An 18,103-nucleotide genomic window follows, 5' to 3' on the forward strand; every position below is an offset into this window, starting at 1 on the left:
TGCTATCATGCCGTTGTCTGCGTCGTCCGAAGATATTTGGTTTCCGGACAGTAACTTTAGTTTAAGTGTATGGATCTCTATGAAATTTAATCAAAAGGTTCACTACCACAAAAGGAAGGTTGGGGTTGTTTTTGGGGGTGATGGTCACAATCGTTTAGAAATTAGGGGCCAAAAAGGGGCCCAAAACAAGCATTTATCTAGTTTTCAGACAATAACTTGTGTTTAAGTGTATTGATGTCTCTTACATTGTACCACATTTTACAAAAATAAAATTTCTTCAAATTTTATTTTTTTGGGGAAAAGGGGGTGGGGTGAAAAAAAAAATTTAGGGGGGGTGGGTTAAATTTTTTTCCCTCAAGATTTAAGAAATTGTCAATTTTTCAAAGAGAAATTGGGGGTCACAATTTATTTTGCTAATTCTTTGTATATAAAATTGAGAATGGAAATGGGGATATAGTCTGAAAACAGATTAATACTAAGTATTGCGCAACAGCACAGTGTATTGCACAAAAGCTAGAAATCTTCAATTGAATATAAATTCAAATCATATAACCAATTTAAAGTTCTTTGACTACATTTATTCTGTGTCAGAAACCTATAATGTGTCAAATATTTAATTACTATCCAAATTCAGACCTGTATCAAGCTTGAATATTGTGTCCATTTTTGTCCCAACTGTTCAGGGTTTGACCTCTGCGGTCTTATCCAGCTGTGCTCGGCGAAGCAGTTTATTTTATATTAGAAAGTCTGATAACTTGCTTATTTAATATACACACTGTGTTAGGAACAGACGGCCCTGACCATTGAATGATCAAGAACAGTCAAAGCTAGCTATCAAGGCAGATTGGTGTACAAGTATTATTGAAAGATAACTAAATGAAATCTTTCAGAATCAGTCACAATATTCATGATATTAGCATTGATTAGGCTACTTGCACAGGTATAAGACCAGATTTGAAATAAAATATTAATGTTTACTGAATACACTCATACCTGTGACTAATTGAGGTTGCAGAATTGCTTATTTGAATACACATTAATATTGGTCCCGGCATCAGCAGCAATTATTAGATAAGTTACTTAGTACTTCATGAGCGATTACTAGGTGGTCTTACTGATAACATTCTGCTTCTGTAGATGACTATGTCATAGTAGGAAACAGGAAAAGGGCAGTGCGACTAAATACTGGACTGGGATCTGAACTTAAAAAAATTGATGGTACATTTGTACGTGTAAATTTTGTTTTCTTAAGAATCCATTTGATTATCATGATTATTATTGGACTCTTTACACTTGGTTAGGGCTTAAATAGGTAAAGTTGTATGGAACTTGGCACAAATATTTGGAAACTGACAACTTAAAAGCAGTCACTGACAATTTATAAAAGTCTTTCAAATATCATTTGCTTTTATTCGTTTCATTTCTGTATTGTATATTGATACCGGTATGCCTTATATATTTTAGGGTTCCACTCATTGAAGAATCTAGTTATTGAAAGAAATGGCAGCAGCAGAGACAGAAACTTGTGGAAATAGTAAATTTCTACCATTGGCTTGTCCACAGCCTGGTGTAACATATCCAATACAAATTTCTTATTGTGGAGGTATGTTATGTATATATTATACCCCACTCTAGGAGTGGTGCAATATTGCATTCACCTTGTCCATGTTGTCCGTTCTTCCAACAAATATTTCCATAATCACACTTGCCTCAGGTACTAAGAACAGAATGACTTTATATTTGGTTAGCAGCTTGACAGTGATGAATTGTGATGTGTGAGCTCTTTTCATATCTGTATAACACCTACTTCTTGTATTCCCAGCATGTTGGGCAGCTGGAGATATGGTAACAGTCTCCATCCATCTGTATGTCTCTTCAAAACACATTAAGACCGTTTGACATAAAGCTTTCATACATTCAGACATTTGTTGTCATATTCTCTTGACAATGCTATAAAATCAGTTTGATTTGACATTACGGTAATCCCATGACCATAACTCCAGTAAAATCTGACTTTGACCATGTTTTTCTGGTATTGTAACAATGACATTTTGTGAACGCAACTTATCTAATTCGGCATTACAGAAAGCTCTCATACTTAGTTGGATTGTTTGCCATCATGTATTGATGACCATGTTGAACCAAAGAGTATTTTTACAGGAGTTGTGGACAATGTTTAGCTCACCTGGCTTAAAGGGCCATGTGAGCGTTTGCAATCACTTGGTTTCCATCATCTTTGTCCATCTTCATAGAATTTTTAAAAAAAATGTCTTTTCTGAAACTACTTGGTAAAATGTTACCAAACTTTACCTGATTGTTCCTTAGGATATCTAGTTAAAAAAATTAAATTTTGGGATATGATCCATCAATAAACACGACAGCTGTTTCTTAAAATAGAACATAGGGTAAAATGCAGTTTTTGGCTTACATCTCAAAAAAACTAAAGCAGCTAGAGCAAATCTGATACAAGATAAAAGGGATCAGCAGGTCAGGGTTGACATTAACAGCTGAAACATTGTCAGGGACAAGCAATAATCATCATGATCATCATCGGAAAAGTAAAGCTGCAGTGCACATGTACATATCCAATGGGGAAGTGAAAAAAAAAGGTTAAAAATTGTGAAAAATACTGAATCTAGTCTTAATTAGGAGGTATATCTCTTTTCATCAATAAATCATCGTGTCAATCAGCACAGAAAAGATCAACAAATTTACAAAATTTTAGTATTTTCATTTAGTAGACAATATTTTGAAAATACTGGCCAGTGGCCAATCAGAGTATGATTCTGTTGCTGAAGTATTATTTGATGAACCAATCAAATTAGACCTAGCTATTGTAGCAAAACTATCTTGGACACAATAATATGAATTTAAGATCACCTTAATATCACCGATTTTTGAAACCTTGAACTAAAGTGAAATTAAGGAAGATTTAAAGATGTATACAAAATAAATTTTAACCTTTATATCTTTATTGATTAGTTTTTCAACGTGCAGCACTACTAACTTTATCTAAGTTTCTGTGGGTAAAAATATACAAGAGCCGATCATTATCAATCCCATATTAACTACTTTGACCGAAAAAATTGTTTTATTCCCATTGTTCTAATTGGATAGATAGGTAACATTACATTCTATATTAACATTTCCGAGCACTTGTGATTTAATTTGGCATGGCAGCTGACTCATGCCATGGGAAGTTTTATTCCAATTGTTCTAATTGGATAGATAGGTAACATTACATTCTAAATTAACATTCCTGAGGACTTGTGATTTAATTTTGCATGGCAGCTGACTCATAGGAAGTTTTATTCCCATTGATCTAATTGGATAGATACACTGTAGGTAACATTACATTCTAAAATAACATTCCCAAGCATTTGTGATTTAATATGGCATGGCAGCTGACTCATAGGAAGTTTTATTCCCATTGATCTAATTGGATAGATACACTGTAGGTAACATTACATTCTAAAATAATTGCTTTTATCTTACCTTCTATAGATTTATGGGGATATGATTGGTTAATCGACTACATGTGGTGACCGTATATATTTCATATAGGGTGTCCTAAAAAATACATGGTTAGTTACCATATACGGTTAGCAATCATATGGGGCTAGTAAGGGGTTACTTCCCTTTTAAAACAAAAATGATATCTGAAAGGTTTTAAACAGACGAAGAAACTGGTAATAAACGATTGAAATACATTCATAAAACAAATTTAAAGCTGACACGTTGTTATTGTTGGCATTTGTTTTTTGTATAGACAAATGGAAGTAGGTTCTTAAACATGTTAAAATTAAGTATTGAAGTCTTTTAAATCACTTTGATAGGCCGCTAGTCTTAATACCACATGGGAAGATAGTCGGTAAGATAAATTCGTTACACGGTGTGCTAGTGACCTAATACGATTTGATTTTTATGGGGGGCTAGGATGAAAAATTTTGTCCTGCATTTTTTTTAGTTGTAATCTCTGTCCTGCTTTTTTATTTTTCACTCAATTCGGTCCTGCCTTTTTCATGTTTTTGTAGCGGTGGGGGCATTAAGTTTCACCATTGTCCCGTCTGTACGTACGTACATACGAACGTACGTCCCAAAATTGGTTTCCGTTCTTTAACTTGAGTTTGCCTCAACCAAATGTTATAAAACTTATACACAATGCTTATTTTCACAAAACACAGATCAAGTTTGAATTTTGGTGGCGTCACTTTAACCGTTCTAGAGTAATGCCTCTTTATAAATGGAAAAATTGCAAAATTTTTAGTTTCCGTTCTCTAACTTAAGTTTGCCTCAACCAAATGTTATGAAACTTATACACAATGCTTATAACCACAAAACACAGATCAAGTGTGAATTTTGGTGGCGTCACTTTAACCGTTCTAGAGTTATGCCCCTTTATAAATTGAAAAATTGTAAAATTTTTATTTTCTTCTAAATATCAAGTAATTTTTATACGCCCGTTTACAGGACGTATTATGGTATACCGTTGTACGTCCGTCTGTCCGTCCGTCCGTCCGTCCGTCGTCAACATGTCGGACATTAACTCAAAAATGCTTTAACCAATTTGCATAAAACTTTGGTGAATTGTTTATTTCTATTAACGTGAGCTCCCTTTCGTTTTTTATAAATTTTAGATTTTACGTTTCCGAGTTATGGGGTTTTATTCATTATAAAAAAAGGGGATTTTCAAGTTTTCGGACAATAACTCAAAAATACTGTCTACAAATCTCATGACACTTTGATGAATTGTTTATATCTATTGATGTAAGCTCCCTTTACATTTTCATAAATTTCTAATATGACATTGAGAATTAATTGAACTTTATTTGTTTATAGTCTGAAAACAGATTTACCGGTACTAAGTATTGCGCAACAGCAAGAAATCTTTAATTGAATATAAATTCAATTCATATAACCAATTTCAAGTTCTTTGACTACATTTATTCAGAAACCTATAATATGTCAAATATTTAATTACAATCCAAATTCAGACTTGTATCAAGCTTGAATATTGTGTCCATTTTTGCCCCAACTGTTCAGGGTTGGACCTCTGCGGGCGTATCCAGCTGCACTCAGCGAAGCAGTTTATTAGTTTCTGTTCTCTACTTAAGTTAGCCTCAACCAAATGTTATGAGACTTACACACAATGCTATTACCACAAAACTCAGATCAAATTCAAATTTGGGTAGCGTCACTTTTACCGTTCTTCAGTTATGTCCCTTTATAACTATATGCTATGCAAGTGGGGGCATCATCTGTGTCCACATGTGGACACTATCCAAATTTATTTTTTATATGTTTATCCTGACTTTTTTAGCTCATCGGGCCCAAAGGGCCCTATGTGAGCTTATGCCATCACTTGGCGTCCGTCGTCTGTCGTCGTCGTCTGTTGTCGTAAACTATTTCAAAAATCTTCTCCTCTGAAACTACTGGGCCAAATACCTTCAAACTTTAACTAGATGTTCCTTAGGGTATCTAGTTTATAAATTGTATCCGAAGTTTTGATCCATTGGCAAACATGGCGGCCATGGCTAAAAATAGAACATAGAGGTCAAATGCAGTTTTTGGCTTATATCTCAAAAACTAAAGCTTTTAGAGCAAATCTGACATAGGTAAAATTGTTCAATTGGTCAAGATCTATCAGCTCTGAAATTTTCAGACGAATCGAACAACCCATTGTTGGGTTGCTGCCACCGAATTGGTAGTTTTAACAAAATTTTGCAGTTTTTTGTTATTATTTTGAATATTATTATAGATATATATAAACTGTAAGCAGCAATAATGTTCAGCAAAGTAAGATCTACAAAAAAGTTAATATGACCATAATTGTCAATTGACCCCTTAAGGAGTTATTGCCCTTTAAAGACATTTTTACACAATTTGTTCAAGTTTGCTAACATTTAAAAATCTTCTCCTCTGAAACTACTGGGCCAATTAGCTTCAAACTTTAACTGAATGTTCCTTAGGGTATCTAGTTTATAAATTGTATCCGAAGTTTGTATCCATCGAAAACATGGCCGCCATGGCTAATAATAGAACATAAGGGTCAAAAGCAGTTTTTGGCTTATATCTCAAAAACTAAATCTTTTAGAGCAAATGTGACAGGGGTAAAATTGTTTAATTGGTCAAGATCTATCGGCCCTGAAATTACCATTGTTGGGTTGCTGCCACCGAATTTGTAGTTTTAACAAAATTTTGCAGTTTTTAAAAGACCGGTCGTATATTGGTATGACGTTGGCGTCGTCGTCGTCCGAAGACACATTGGTTTTCGCACTCTAACTTTAGTTTAAGTGAATGGATCTCTATGAAATTTTACCATAAGGAACCCGAAACCTCTGAAACTACTGGGCCAATTACTTTCAAACTTTAACTGAATGTTCCTTAGGGTATCTAGTTTATAAATTGTATCCGAAGTTTGTATCCATCGACAAACATGGCCGCCATGGCTAAAAATAGAACATAAGGGTCAAATGCAGTTTTTGGCTTATATCTCAAAAACTAAATCTTTTAGAGCAAATAAACTCATCATAGATACCAGGATTAAATTTTGTGTTTACGCCAGACGCGAGTTTCATCTACAAAAGACTCATCAGTGACGCTCTTTCCAAAAAAGTTTAAAAGGCCAAATAAAGTACGAAGTTGAAGAGCATTGAGGACCAAAATTTCTAAAAGTTTTGCCAAATACAGCTAAGGTAATCTATTCCTGAGGTAGAAAAACCTTAGTATTTCAAAAATTCAGAAGTTTTGTAAACAGTTAATTTATAAATATGACCATATCAATGATAATTCATGTCAACACAGAAGTGCTGACTACTGTGCTGGTGATACCCTCGGGGAATTAAAACTCCACCAGCAGTGGCATCAACCCAGTGGTTGTAAATAAACTCATCATAGCTACCAGGATTAAATTTTGTGTTTACGCCAGACGCAGGTTTCGTCTACAAAAGACTCATCAGTGACGCTCGAATCCAAAAAAGTTAAAAAGGCCAAATAAAGTACGAAGTTGAAGAGCATTGAGGACCAAAATTTCTAAAAGTTTTGCCAAATACAGCTAAGGTAATCTATTCCTGAGGTAGAAAAACCTTAGTATTTCAAAAATTCAGAAGTTTTGTAAACAGTTAATTTATAAATATGACCATATCAATGATAATTCATGTCAGCACAGAAGTGCTGACTACTGGGCTGGTGATACCCTCGGGGAATTGAAACTCCACCAGCAGTGGCATCGACCCCTTGGTGTGACATGAGGTAAAATTGTTTAATTGGTCAAAATCTATCGGCCCTGAAATTATCAGACGAATCGAACAACCCATTGTTGGGTTGCTGCCACCGAATTGGTAGTTTTAACAAAATTTTGCAGTTTTTATACGACCGCAAAAAAATTTTGTGGTCGTATATTGGTATGACATTGGCGTCGTCGTCGTCCAAAGACACATTGGTTTTCGCACTCTAACTTTAGTTTAAGTGAATGGATCTTTTTGAAATTTGACCATAAGGTTAAATACCACAAAAGGAAGGTTGGGATTGATTTTATGGGTTTTGGTACCAACAGTTAAGGAATTAGGGGCCAAAAAGGGGCCAAAAATAAGCATTTTCTAGTTTCCAGACAATAACTGTGGAACGGTGTATGGATCTCTCTGAAATTATACTACAAGTTTCCATACCACAAAGGGATGGTTAGGATTTGCTTTGGGGGGTTATGGCTCAAACCGTTTAGGAATTAGGGGCAAAAAAGGGGGAAAAACAAGGTTGTCCTGGTTAATGGACAAATACTTTAGTACAAAACATAATTTAAAGCAGTGTAAGGGAGATAAATCAAATACATCATTGAAATTATCTCCCTTACACTGCTTTTAAATTATGTATAAAGTAATGGTTAATGAACAATAAAGATAATTTAAAACAGTGTAAGGGAGGTAATCCAAATACAACGTTTTGGTTACTTCCCTTACACTGCTTTTAAATTATGTTTAAAGAAATGCATATTTATAAAGGAAGACCAGTAAAAATATCTGCAAATGTTGCATCTTTTTTTTTTACAAAAAAATCCATATGAAGGTCCAAAGGGTCCAAAATTAAACTTTGTTTGATTTTAGCAAAAATTGAATATATGAGGTTCTTTGATATGCTGAATCTAAACATGTATTTAGATTTTTGACTATGGGCCCAGTTTTCAAGTTGGTCCAAGTTGGGGTCCAAAATTAAACTTTTTTTGATTTCAACAAAAATTGAATATATGGGGTTCTTTGATATGCTGAATCTAACCATGAATTTAGATTTTTTATTTGTGGGCCCCGCTATCAAATTGGTTCATATTGAGGTCAAAAGGGTCCAAAATTAAACTTTGTTTGATTTCATCAAAAATTGAATTATTGGGGTTCTTTGATATTCCAAATCTAACCGTGTATTTAGATTTTTAATTTTAAGTCCCGTTTTTTAAATTGGTCTACATTAAGGTCCAAAGGGTCCAAAATTAAACTTAGTTTGATTTTAGCAAAAATTGAATTCTTGGGGTTCTTTGATATGCTGAATCTAAACATGTATTTAGATTTTTGATTATGGGCCCAGTTTTCAAGTTGGTCCAAATTGGGGTCCAAAATTAAACTTTGTTTGATTTCAACAAAAATTGAATATATGAGGTTCATTGATATGCTGAATCTAACCATGTATTTAGATTTTTTATTTGTAGGCCCTGCTATCAAATTGGTTCATATTGAGGTCAAAAGGGTCCAAAATTAAACTTTGTATGATTTCATCAGAAATTGAATTATTGGGGTTCTTTACTATGCCAAATCTAACCGTGTTTTTAGATTTTTAATTTGGGTCCCGTTTTTTAAATTGGTCTTCATTGAGGTCCAAAGGGTCCAAAATTAAACTTAGTTTGATTTTAACAAAAATTGAATTCTTGGGGTTCTTTGATATGCTGAATCTTAACATGTGTTTAGATTTTTGACTATGGGCCCAGTTTTCAAGTTGGTCCAAGTTGGGGTCCAAAATTAAACTTTTTTTGATTTCAACAAAAATTGAATATATGGGGTTCTTTGATATGCTGAATCTAACCATGAATTTAGATTTTTTATTTGTGGGCCCCGCTATCAAATTGGTTCATATTGAGGTCAAAAGGGTCCAAAATTAAACTTTGTTTGATTTCATCAAAAATTGAATTATTGGGGTTCTTTGATATTCCAAATCTAACCGTGTATTTAGATTTTTAATTTTAAGTCCCGTTTTTTAAATTGGTCTACATTAAGGTCCAAAGGGTCCAAAATTAAACTTAGTTTGATTTTAGCAAAAATTGAATTCTTGAGTTCTTTGATATGCTGAATCTAAACATGTGTTTAGATTTTTGATTATGGGCCCAGTTTTCAAGTTTGTCCAAGTTGGGGTCCAAAATTAAACTTTGTTTGATTTTAACAAAAATTGAATATATGGGGTTCTTTGATATGCTGAATCTAACCATGTATTTTGATTTTGGACATTGGACCATAATAGGTAAATTAAAAAAAAATCAAGTTCTTAGACCACATTCTTTCAGTGTCAGAAACCTATGCTGTGTCAAATATTTAATAACAATCCAAATTCAGAGCTGTATCAAGCTTGAATGTTGTGTCCATACTTGCCCCAACTGTTCAGGATTCGACCTCTGCGGTCGTATCAAGCTGCGCCCCAGCGAAGCATTTTATTTGTTATTATTTTGAATATTATTATAGATATATATAAACTGTAAGCAGCAATAATGTTCAGCAAAGTAAGATCTACAGAAAAGTTAATATGACCAAAATTGTCAATTGACCCCTTAAGGAGTTATTAGGGCCCCACCGAATGGCGGCCACCCTATAGTGATCAGCCTGTCCGTCCGTCCGTAACAAATCGTGTCCGCTCTATATCTAGAGAACTGTTATGATTTCAAAGTTTATACTTGACATGTATATTAACCAAAAACCAAAGGGTGTGTCATAATGTATGTTCAAATTCCTAGGTCAAAGGTCAAGGTCAAAAACTTTGGTTTTAGTTGACAACCCCATGTCCTATGGTAAAGATCGTGTCCGCTCTATATCTTGAGAACCGTTATGATTTCAAAGTTTATACTTGATATGTATATAAACCAACACCAGAGGGTGTGTCATAATTTATGTACAACTTCCTAGGTCAAAGGTCAAGGTCAAAAACTTTGGTTTCATTTGACAACCCCATGTCCAATGATAAAGAAACAAATTTTTTACCACACATTATTCATAGTGGGGCCCACAGAGATGGCTCCCATCTCAATGATATCTAGTTGCCCTTTAAAGACAATTTTACACAATTTGTTCATCAAGATTGCTAACATTTAAAAATCTTCTCCTCTGAAATACAGGTGAGCAATTCAGGCTCTTGAGAGCCTCTTGTTTTTCAAATTTCATCCTAGCCCCCCAACCCCCCCCCCCCCCATAAAAATCAAATGGTAGCTCCCTAATACATTTGTTACAATTGCAGAATATTTTTTGTTTTATTCAATTTTTTTTAAAACTTAGCCATATAAGGAGAGATTCAGATTATGTAACTTTTGTAAATGAATGTGTTTTGAATTTGAAAAAATGCATGATATAAACTACATTTTGGCAAATTACTAAAACATTCTATCAATTTCAGTTTAGAACCTCCCCCACCCCCTCCATCTACCTTAAATGATTGTATGGTAAGGGCCCTATTTGGCCCCAAATATTTAACCATTTCATACCGAATGTATCCTTTTGGCACCTTCGTGCACATGCAGAAATTATTCTTTTGGCACACCGGTCCAGATGCCGAATGTATCCTTAAGGATACATAAATTTCTATTTTAGGACAAGTCACAATGCAAACAATCGCTGTCAAGTGTTTCATTTCGAGTTAAAACATTTAGAAAACTTAACCTGCAGTCTTGAAAGTAGTTGAGTTTGTACAAAAGTAATAAATGTACGTATATTTTGGAGTTGTGAGAGGGATAATTGGGAAACAACCTGAAATCGAGACTTTGATTGTCGTCAGCAGGTGCACGACTGTAACTTTTTATTTCTCTGCCATTTGACAGTCAATCGTTCATTACCGAATGAATCAGAGTTTTTACTGTCATTATAGACACTTTGGGGAGGCTGTGGTGCTACAGGTTCTATTTCTTTTCATCGAAAAGAAACTTGGTCGGCTGAAGGTCGAGAAAATGAAACTCCACTTTCATTAAAAATAGAACGGAATATGTATGTATGAATGTATGTATGTTCTGTATCTTCCCCCTTTAGTAGGAGCACCACCATGGATTTCAGTGTAAAGGAGGACATTTAACACACTGTATCGGTACAGATTTAATGTGAGCATTTGCATTTGCCTACCCAGTTTCCCAGCCTGGCCGTGACGGGTCTTACTACCAGAAAGTTAACCTTCCCCAAAAACAATAAGTACAATGCAATAAAACATACGAACACACCCACTCACCTGATTCGCTCATCCTCAAAAATATAAAAAAATGCAAAATATAATAACAATTGTATACAAAATAAAGGATAAGGTCACCCCGGATGCTGCACAAATGCCAAGGTAAATAACGGGAAACCGGTAAGGACACACTTGGATTCCAAACAGAAATGCCCAGCTGTTTTCCTGGTAGAGGAAAGCCGAAAATCCTATGATAAAGGATCTCGGAAAGAAACTACCGATGCATTAGGTGAACAGCTAAAACCCTCGGACATCAAATAGATTGGTCTGATAGTTTCCAACTACTAATGGATCCCATCCGACCACATGTCTCAAACAAACCTGAAAATATCTTCAGAAACTTTCCTCAACAAAAAAATATAATCCAAAACATAAAATGTACGATGTAAGGATAATAATATTTATCCATGAAACCAATTTGACAATATACATTTATTTCGGAGGGAGATATGAAGATTTGTTCACCCAAGAATATTCATATTTCACAAGGGCTCTGCCCGAGGGAAATATGATTTTTCGAGGGTGAGCAAATCTTCATATCTCCCGAGGCAAAGGGAAATGAATGTTTTATTCCACTGCCTATGCTTTGTTTACTATCAATACATTAAATATTATTTTGCATACGTTTTTTTTTTCTTATCATGCTTATACGCTTGTTTTTGTAAGTCAAACTAAACACGACATACCCATTGATAAACAGTAAGGATCAAAATTTAATTATAAGTCTTTTTGTTTTATCGTCTGAAATAAATTTGAACATGATAATGATTTTTGCTATCGCTATTTTAATAAGAATAAGAAGTCCAAAACGTTATGTACATTAACCGCGCGTAACGTGGCATGAAGTAATCCCGACATTTCAGAGGCACTGTGTATCATCGCCACCGGAAATTGGGTACTAACGAAGCGGCGAGAAATGGAAAAAAAAGTAAACAAGGTAAGGATTCATTCAATTTAAAGCATTTCTACTGATTTGACGAGGGTACCGCTTAAGAAATGATTTTCTGATATATAATTCTTTAAATTATTAGGCCGATAAGTACAAAATTAAGACAAGATTTTGTGTTATACTCAAGAACTTGCCACTTAGTACCTGAAAATTTCGAGGTCGATCGTCCTCTGTCGCCCCATTGGCAAGATATTCAACTGTTTTTCATTATTTTTCCAGACACTTTTTTAGATTATGATAGTGTGGCATCATATTTACAGAAATTTGTTGTCAAAATGAACGTTTTTAAAGAATAAAGACCATAAAAAATAAAGTCTAGGGTACGGCAACTTGCTCATGTTGACAAATTTACTGTATGGCAACTTGTTTTCAACTCTATGGCAACTTGCTAATTTCAAAATATTTATTTGCCGTCTTTTTAAAGAAAATAAAGTATCAGGTTCAAATATCTAATTATGCATTTGATAAAAATACAATTCGCTTGACACCATTTAAGATGTATACACAATATAAGGCTTGAACACAGTCCTATTACATCTTTTACATACCTGATGTATACAATATGAATACGGCATATACAAAAGCTGGCAAATGTTGTAACTTTCGGAAAGGCATGTCACTGTTTTACAGACCTGTTGTTCTGCCCTGACGTAGCGTTAAATGTTACCCATGTCCGTCCGACCCGTCTCTCCCGTCCGTCCAGAAAGTCCCAATATTGGTTTCCGTTCTCTAACTTTAGTATGCCTTAACCAAATGTTTTAAAACTTACACGAAATGCTAATCACCACAAAACACAGATCAAGTTATAGATTGGGTAGCGTCACTGTTACCGTTCTTGAGTTATGCCCTTTTATAAATGAAAAAAAGCTAAAGCTGTCGTTTCTGTTCTCAAACTTTAGATTTCCTCAACCAAATGTTTTAACCATACAACATTAGTCAGCATTTGCATATAAGTGATGAACATTTCGGGGATGGGTTGTGGGTGGAGGGAAGGAAGGAGGTAATGGCAGGAGAATTTTTCCGCATTGAATATTTAGAACTATTAAGTGAATGAATTATCTTTCAACTTTCAGATAAAATGAAATATAAATGAATTATCATTCTCTGCCAAAAAAAATGTTGTATTGCTACACCACGGCACCATGTTAAGGGAGGTTTGAGTGCTCACAAACATGTTTAAGCCCGCCTCAATATATATGTGTCTGTCCCTGGTCAGGAACATGTAATATAGCGTAAGTTGCTGCCTGACATATTTGTTTATGATTTTGTCATAAATCAGGCAATTTTGATACGGTATGGGTTTTGTTCATTGTGAAGTGTATAGTAACCAATAGTTGGTCAAATCTATTTCATTTGGACTTTGTTTGAAAGTCCTCTCAGTGAAAACCATTCCACGTCTCCTTTTTCAGTTATTGTCTTATTTGTAAAAGGCAGATACAGCCAATATATTAGAATAAAGAACATTAATTTTCTAAAAAAAAAATTCATCTCTATATAGAAAGAAATGAACAAGCTCGGTGGCTAACACTGTTTAAATTTTTAAAAAATATTAACCTTAGATTAATCATTTTTGGAAAGAATGAAAGAAGAATCCGATACAAGGGATACAAATCCGGCTGTGGCTACGGCATAAACTATTTATATACACTTTCTACTTGAGAATAAAGATGACCTTGTATGAAGTTTTTTTTGGTTGTCATTTTAATATTATATACTTATTAATACAATTCACAAAAGCTAGCATCTTTGACTTGTAAGTTTAAAGAATTATAATGAAATAACATCTAATAAGGACAGGTTGAAATATTTTTGAATCCTGATGGTACATACTCATAAATTCTTTTGGAAAAATCCAGGTAAATTTAAATGTTGATTTGATAGCGTTCATTTATTTATTTGCCCTCGTAAACAGTTTTGTTAAAATACCGAAATCTGTAAATTCTTATCGTGAACGAATAAGTCGGGTACACCTTTTTACATTCAGGCGTGCTTAAGTTGCACTCTTTTCTTCTTATTTAGAAAAATGATTTTAATTTTAGCATCTATCTAAAGATTAGATTATTTACACACACACAAAAATAGGGCTTACTGTTGATTTTGAAACTCTATGAATTCACATTTATATTCAACCAAACAGATAGGCCGAGATCCATATCTTTATAAATTTCTAAACAGAGAAGGTGTGTTTGAAAACAAAAAATCACGTACTGTTATATCTTTTAAGGCAAATGCAAGTCTTACTTGTATTAATTATATAATTTTAATTTTAATTGGCACAGTATCACATTAAAATTTACTGAGAAATATTATACATAGTAATCATGAAAATGTACTACTGTAACAATGAAAATTCGGACGAATACACTCCTTTTCACTACCCCTCCATCTACTCATTTAAGTTTAGGCCAAACAGCCTTAGCAACAGTCTTTTATTATTTTTTCCCTGTAAATAAAAAGATTGATTGAATTTACTTAAACTAAAAAAAAAAATACAATCTTATTTTCAATAAGAAACAAGAAAATTAATTCGAAACACAATTCATGATTTATTTCTCGTAATTTTCAATGAAAACAAAGTATTTTCTTCACTTTTCTTTTAACAAATTATTCATTTCAGAAATTTAAAAAATAAACAATAAACAATGTTGAAGACCGTACATTGACCTATAATGGTTTACTTTTATAAATTGTGACTTGGATGGAGAGTTGTCTCATTGGCACTCATACCACATCTTCCTAGATCTATTTAACCCAGCACATTCTTTATGTGTCTGTCCGAAGCCACGAGCCTGTAGTTTGGTGGTTGTCGTTGGTTCATCTCTATCATATTTGTTATTTTTCGTTAATTGTTTTGTTATGAGATAGGACGTTAGTTCTCTTGTTGAATCCTTCCACAATTTTCATGTCTGGGCTTTTTATAGCCGACTGTAAGGTACGATTTTTCGTTGTTGAAGGCCAAACGATAGTATATAATTGCTTACATACACTTTATTTGACCCTGGTGGATAGTTATCTTATTTGCAATCATACAACATCTCCACTGTTTATATTTAAAAAAAAAAACAGCGCCAACAAAAGATGAATGGTCGTTTTTTTTTATTGAACTTACAAAATTTCACCTTGACAACAAATAAGACAACAGTCGTTATTATTATAACGATATATGAATGTATTTAGGATAATATGGTTGAAAAAAAACTTTTTGTCTTTAAAAACAAAAAGTCAAATAGAGGTACGCAACGACGACCTCTGAACGAAATTAACGGCATATATTTTATAATAGTTGATAAGTAGTTTATTTTGTATATTTGTAAGCCGGTAAAGCTTTGATACAGCCAAATTTCGTCACTTGATATTATCTAAACAGTGATTAATTTCATCTTTAAATTACAATATATTGCAAGACGCCGTACAGACAAAAGTTGTTATTTTGCAATTCGCCGTACAACGTCCTGCAATTCGCCGTACAATAAACAAACAATGTTTTGGTCTGTATTCTTTAAAAACATCTTTATGACAACAGATTTCAGTCAATATGATGTCACACTATCATAATCTAAAAACGTGTCTGGAAAAATAATGAAAAACAGTTGAATATCTTGCCAATGGGGCGACAGAGGACAATCGACCTCGAAATTTTCAGGTACTAAGTGGCAAGCTTTGGAGTATAACACAAAATATTGTCTTAATTTTGTACTTATCGGCCTAATAATTTAAAGAATTATATATCAGAAAATCATTTCTTAAGCGGTACCTTCGTCAAACCAGTAGAAATGCTTTAAATTGAATGAATTCTTACCTTGTTTACTTTTTTTCCATTTCTCTCCGCTTCGTTAGTACCCAATTTCCGGTGGCGATGATACACAGTGAGAGGGGAATATGATCCTCAGAATGGAATATGAAGATTTGTTCAATGACACGTGGGATAGTCTCAACCAATCAAATATTGATTAAACTATCAATATGTTTAAACAGTGGAATAAAACAATTTCAATGATGTTGAAGGATTCTCTCTGCAAAAATTTTCACGTCTGCTCTCATCGGCATGCTTGACCGCAACTATTGATATTGACAAAATTGACAACTGAGTCTAAAAATAGTGTGGTTAATAAAAACACGTGTTGTTGCATCTCATTATTTAACAGAAAAGTGGTTTTGAAAGATGAGACAATATGCTTCAATTTTATTCATATTTGAATCGAGAATAAATAATATTCCATGATTTATCTTATCTAACACAGGTGTTTAAAAGTCTTTATTTTTGGTGAGCATACAAAATCTCATTTTGTTGTTAAGAAGGGAAGTGAAAAAAAATATATTTGTTTCAGAAGGGAAGGGAAAAAAATTATTTCTTTTAGAAGGGAAGTGAAATTCTTTTTTTTTCAAACAGAAAAAATATACGGCAGTTGGTTTCTATTACTGATCAATCTTCAGAGGTTTGCGGGGTGGGGGGCAATTTTATATAAAAAATAGTGTTCTTGTATGTTACCGAAAACAATTGTGTTTTTTTTTATTATCTGGAAAATTGGAAAATTATGAAGGAAAATTCATCCCCCTCAAGTTGCACACAAACACATAACATGATTGACCGGTGCCTAAAGTTATCTTACAATTTGTTTAAAACTTTAGATATCCTATTTTGCAACTTGTAAGCATTTTTGGTATCACGTCGTCGTCAGCGTCGTCTGAAGACAATTGGTTTCCGGACAATAACTTTAGTATAAGTAAATAGAAATCTATGAAATTTAAACACAAGGTTTATAACCACAAAAGGAAGGTTGAGATTGATTTTGGGGGTTATAGTCCTAACAGTTTAGGAATTAGGGGCCAAAAAGGGGCCCTAATAAGCATTTTTCTAGTTTCCAGACAATAACTTGTGGAACGTTGTATGGATCTCTCTGAAATTATACCACAAGTTTCCATACCACAAAGGGATGGTTAGGATTGGCTTTGGGGGGTAATGGCTCAAACCGTTTAGGAATTAGGGGCAAAAAAGGGGGAAAACAAGGGTTTCCTTGTTAATGGACAATTACTTTTAAGTACAATGTTTTGTGTTTGAATTACCTACCTTACACTGGATCGATGCCTCTGCTGGTGGACTGATAGTCCCCGAGGGTATCACCAGCCCAGGAGCCAGTACTTTGGTACTGGCATGAAAATACGGGTTTTATGTTATTAAAATTTGCTGTCACAAAATTTTGGAAATTATTTAAAATTAAGGAATGTATCTCCCTCATGCAAAGCTCTGATTCCTTGCCCGGCTTTGGCTATACTTTTTGGTCCTTTTTTGTTTATAGCTCTTCATATTTTTATTAAGCTTTGGATTTTCAAATATGTTGGCCTCGAGCATCACTGAAGAGACATTGTTTGTTGAAATGCGCATCTGGTGCAGAAAAATTGGTACCGTTTATGTTATGATGTATATAAATGGGTAATTATGGTTGCAAACTCCATAAAATTTGAATTGAGATAATGATCATATCTTGAGGGAAAGAATTTTTTTTTGGGGGGGAAAAAGGGGGGGTAAAAAAGAAATTTGGGGGGGGGGGACATATTTTCAGATTTCAGAAATTAAAAAGAAAATTTCTTCAAATATTTTTTTTTTTGGCAAAAAAAAAGGGGGGGTTCAATTTGCAACAGCATAGTGTATTGCACAAAAGCAAAAAAAAGGTGGGGGTAAAATTTTTTTTAAATTATTTT

General features: G+C 33.8%; 1 protein-coding gene and 1 long non-coding RNA gene across 3 annotated transcripts in view; both read left to right on the plus strand.

The window, feature by feature from the left end:
* LOC127712180 (density-regulated protein homolog) overlaps window positions 1-18,103 on the plus strand; it is a 68,590-nt gene that overhangs the window by 8,974 nt on the left and 41,513 nt on the right. For both annotated transcript variants that reach the window (XM_052218483.1, XM_052218484.1), the window contains exon 2: window positions 1,465-1,603. In XM_052218483.1, coding sequence (XP_052074443.1) covers window positions 1,501-1,603 — 103 coding nt within the window. In that variant the 5' untranslated portion in view covers window positions 1,465-1,500. The remainder of the gene's footprint in view (window positions 1-1,464; window positions 1,604-18,103) is intronic.
* On the plus strand, window positions 6,026-9,414 carry LOC127712191 (uncharacterized). Its single transcript, XR_007986983.1, has 2 exons — window positions 6,026-6,110; window positions 7,252-9,414. It is a non-coding gene; the product is annotated as an uncharacterized LOC127712191 (long non-coding RNA).

The sequence above is a fragment of the Mytilus californianus genome, unplaced genomic scaffold (genome assembly GCF_021869535.1).
Source record: "Mytilus californianus isolate M0D057914Y unplaced genomic scaffold, xbMytCali1.0.p SCAF_8, whole genome shotgun sequence".
Taxonomy (NCBI): domain Eukaryota; kingdom Metazoa; phylum Mollusca; class Bivalvia; order Mytilida; family Mytilidae; genus Mytilus; species Mytilus californianus.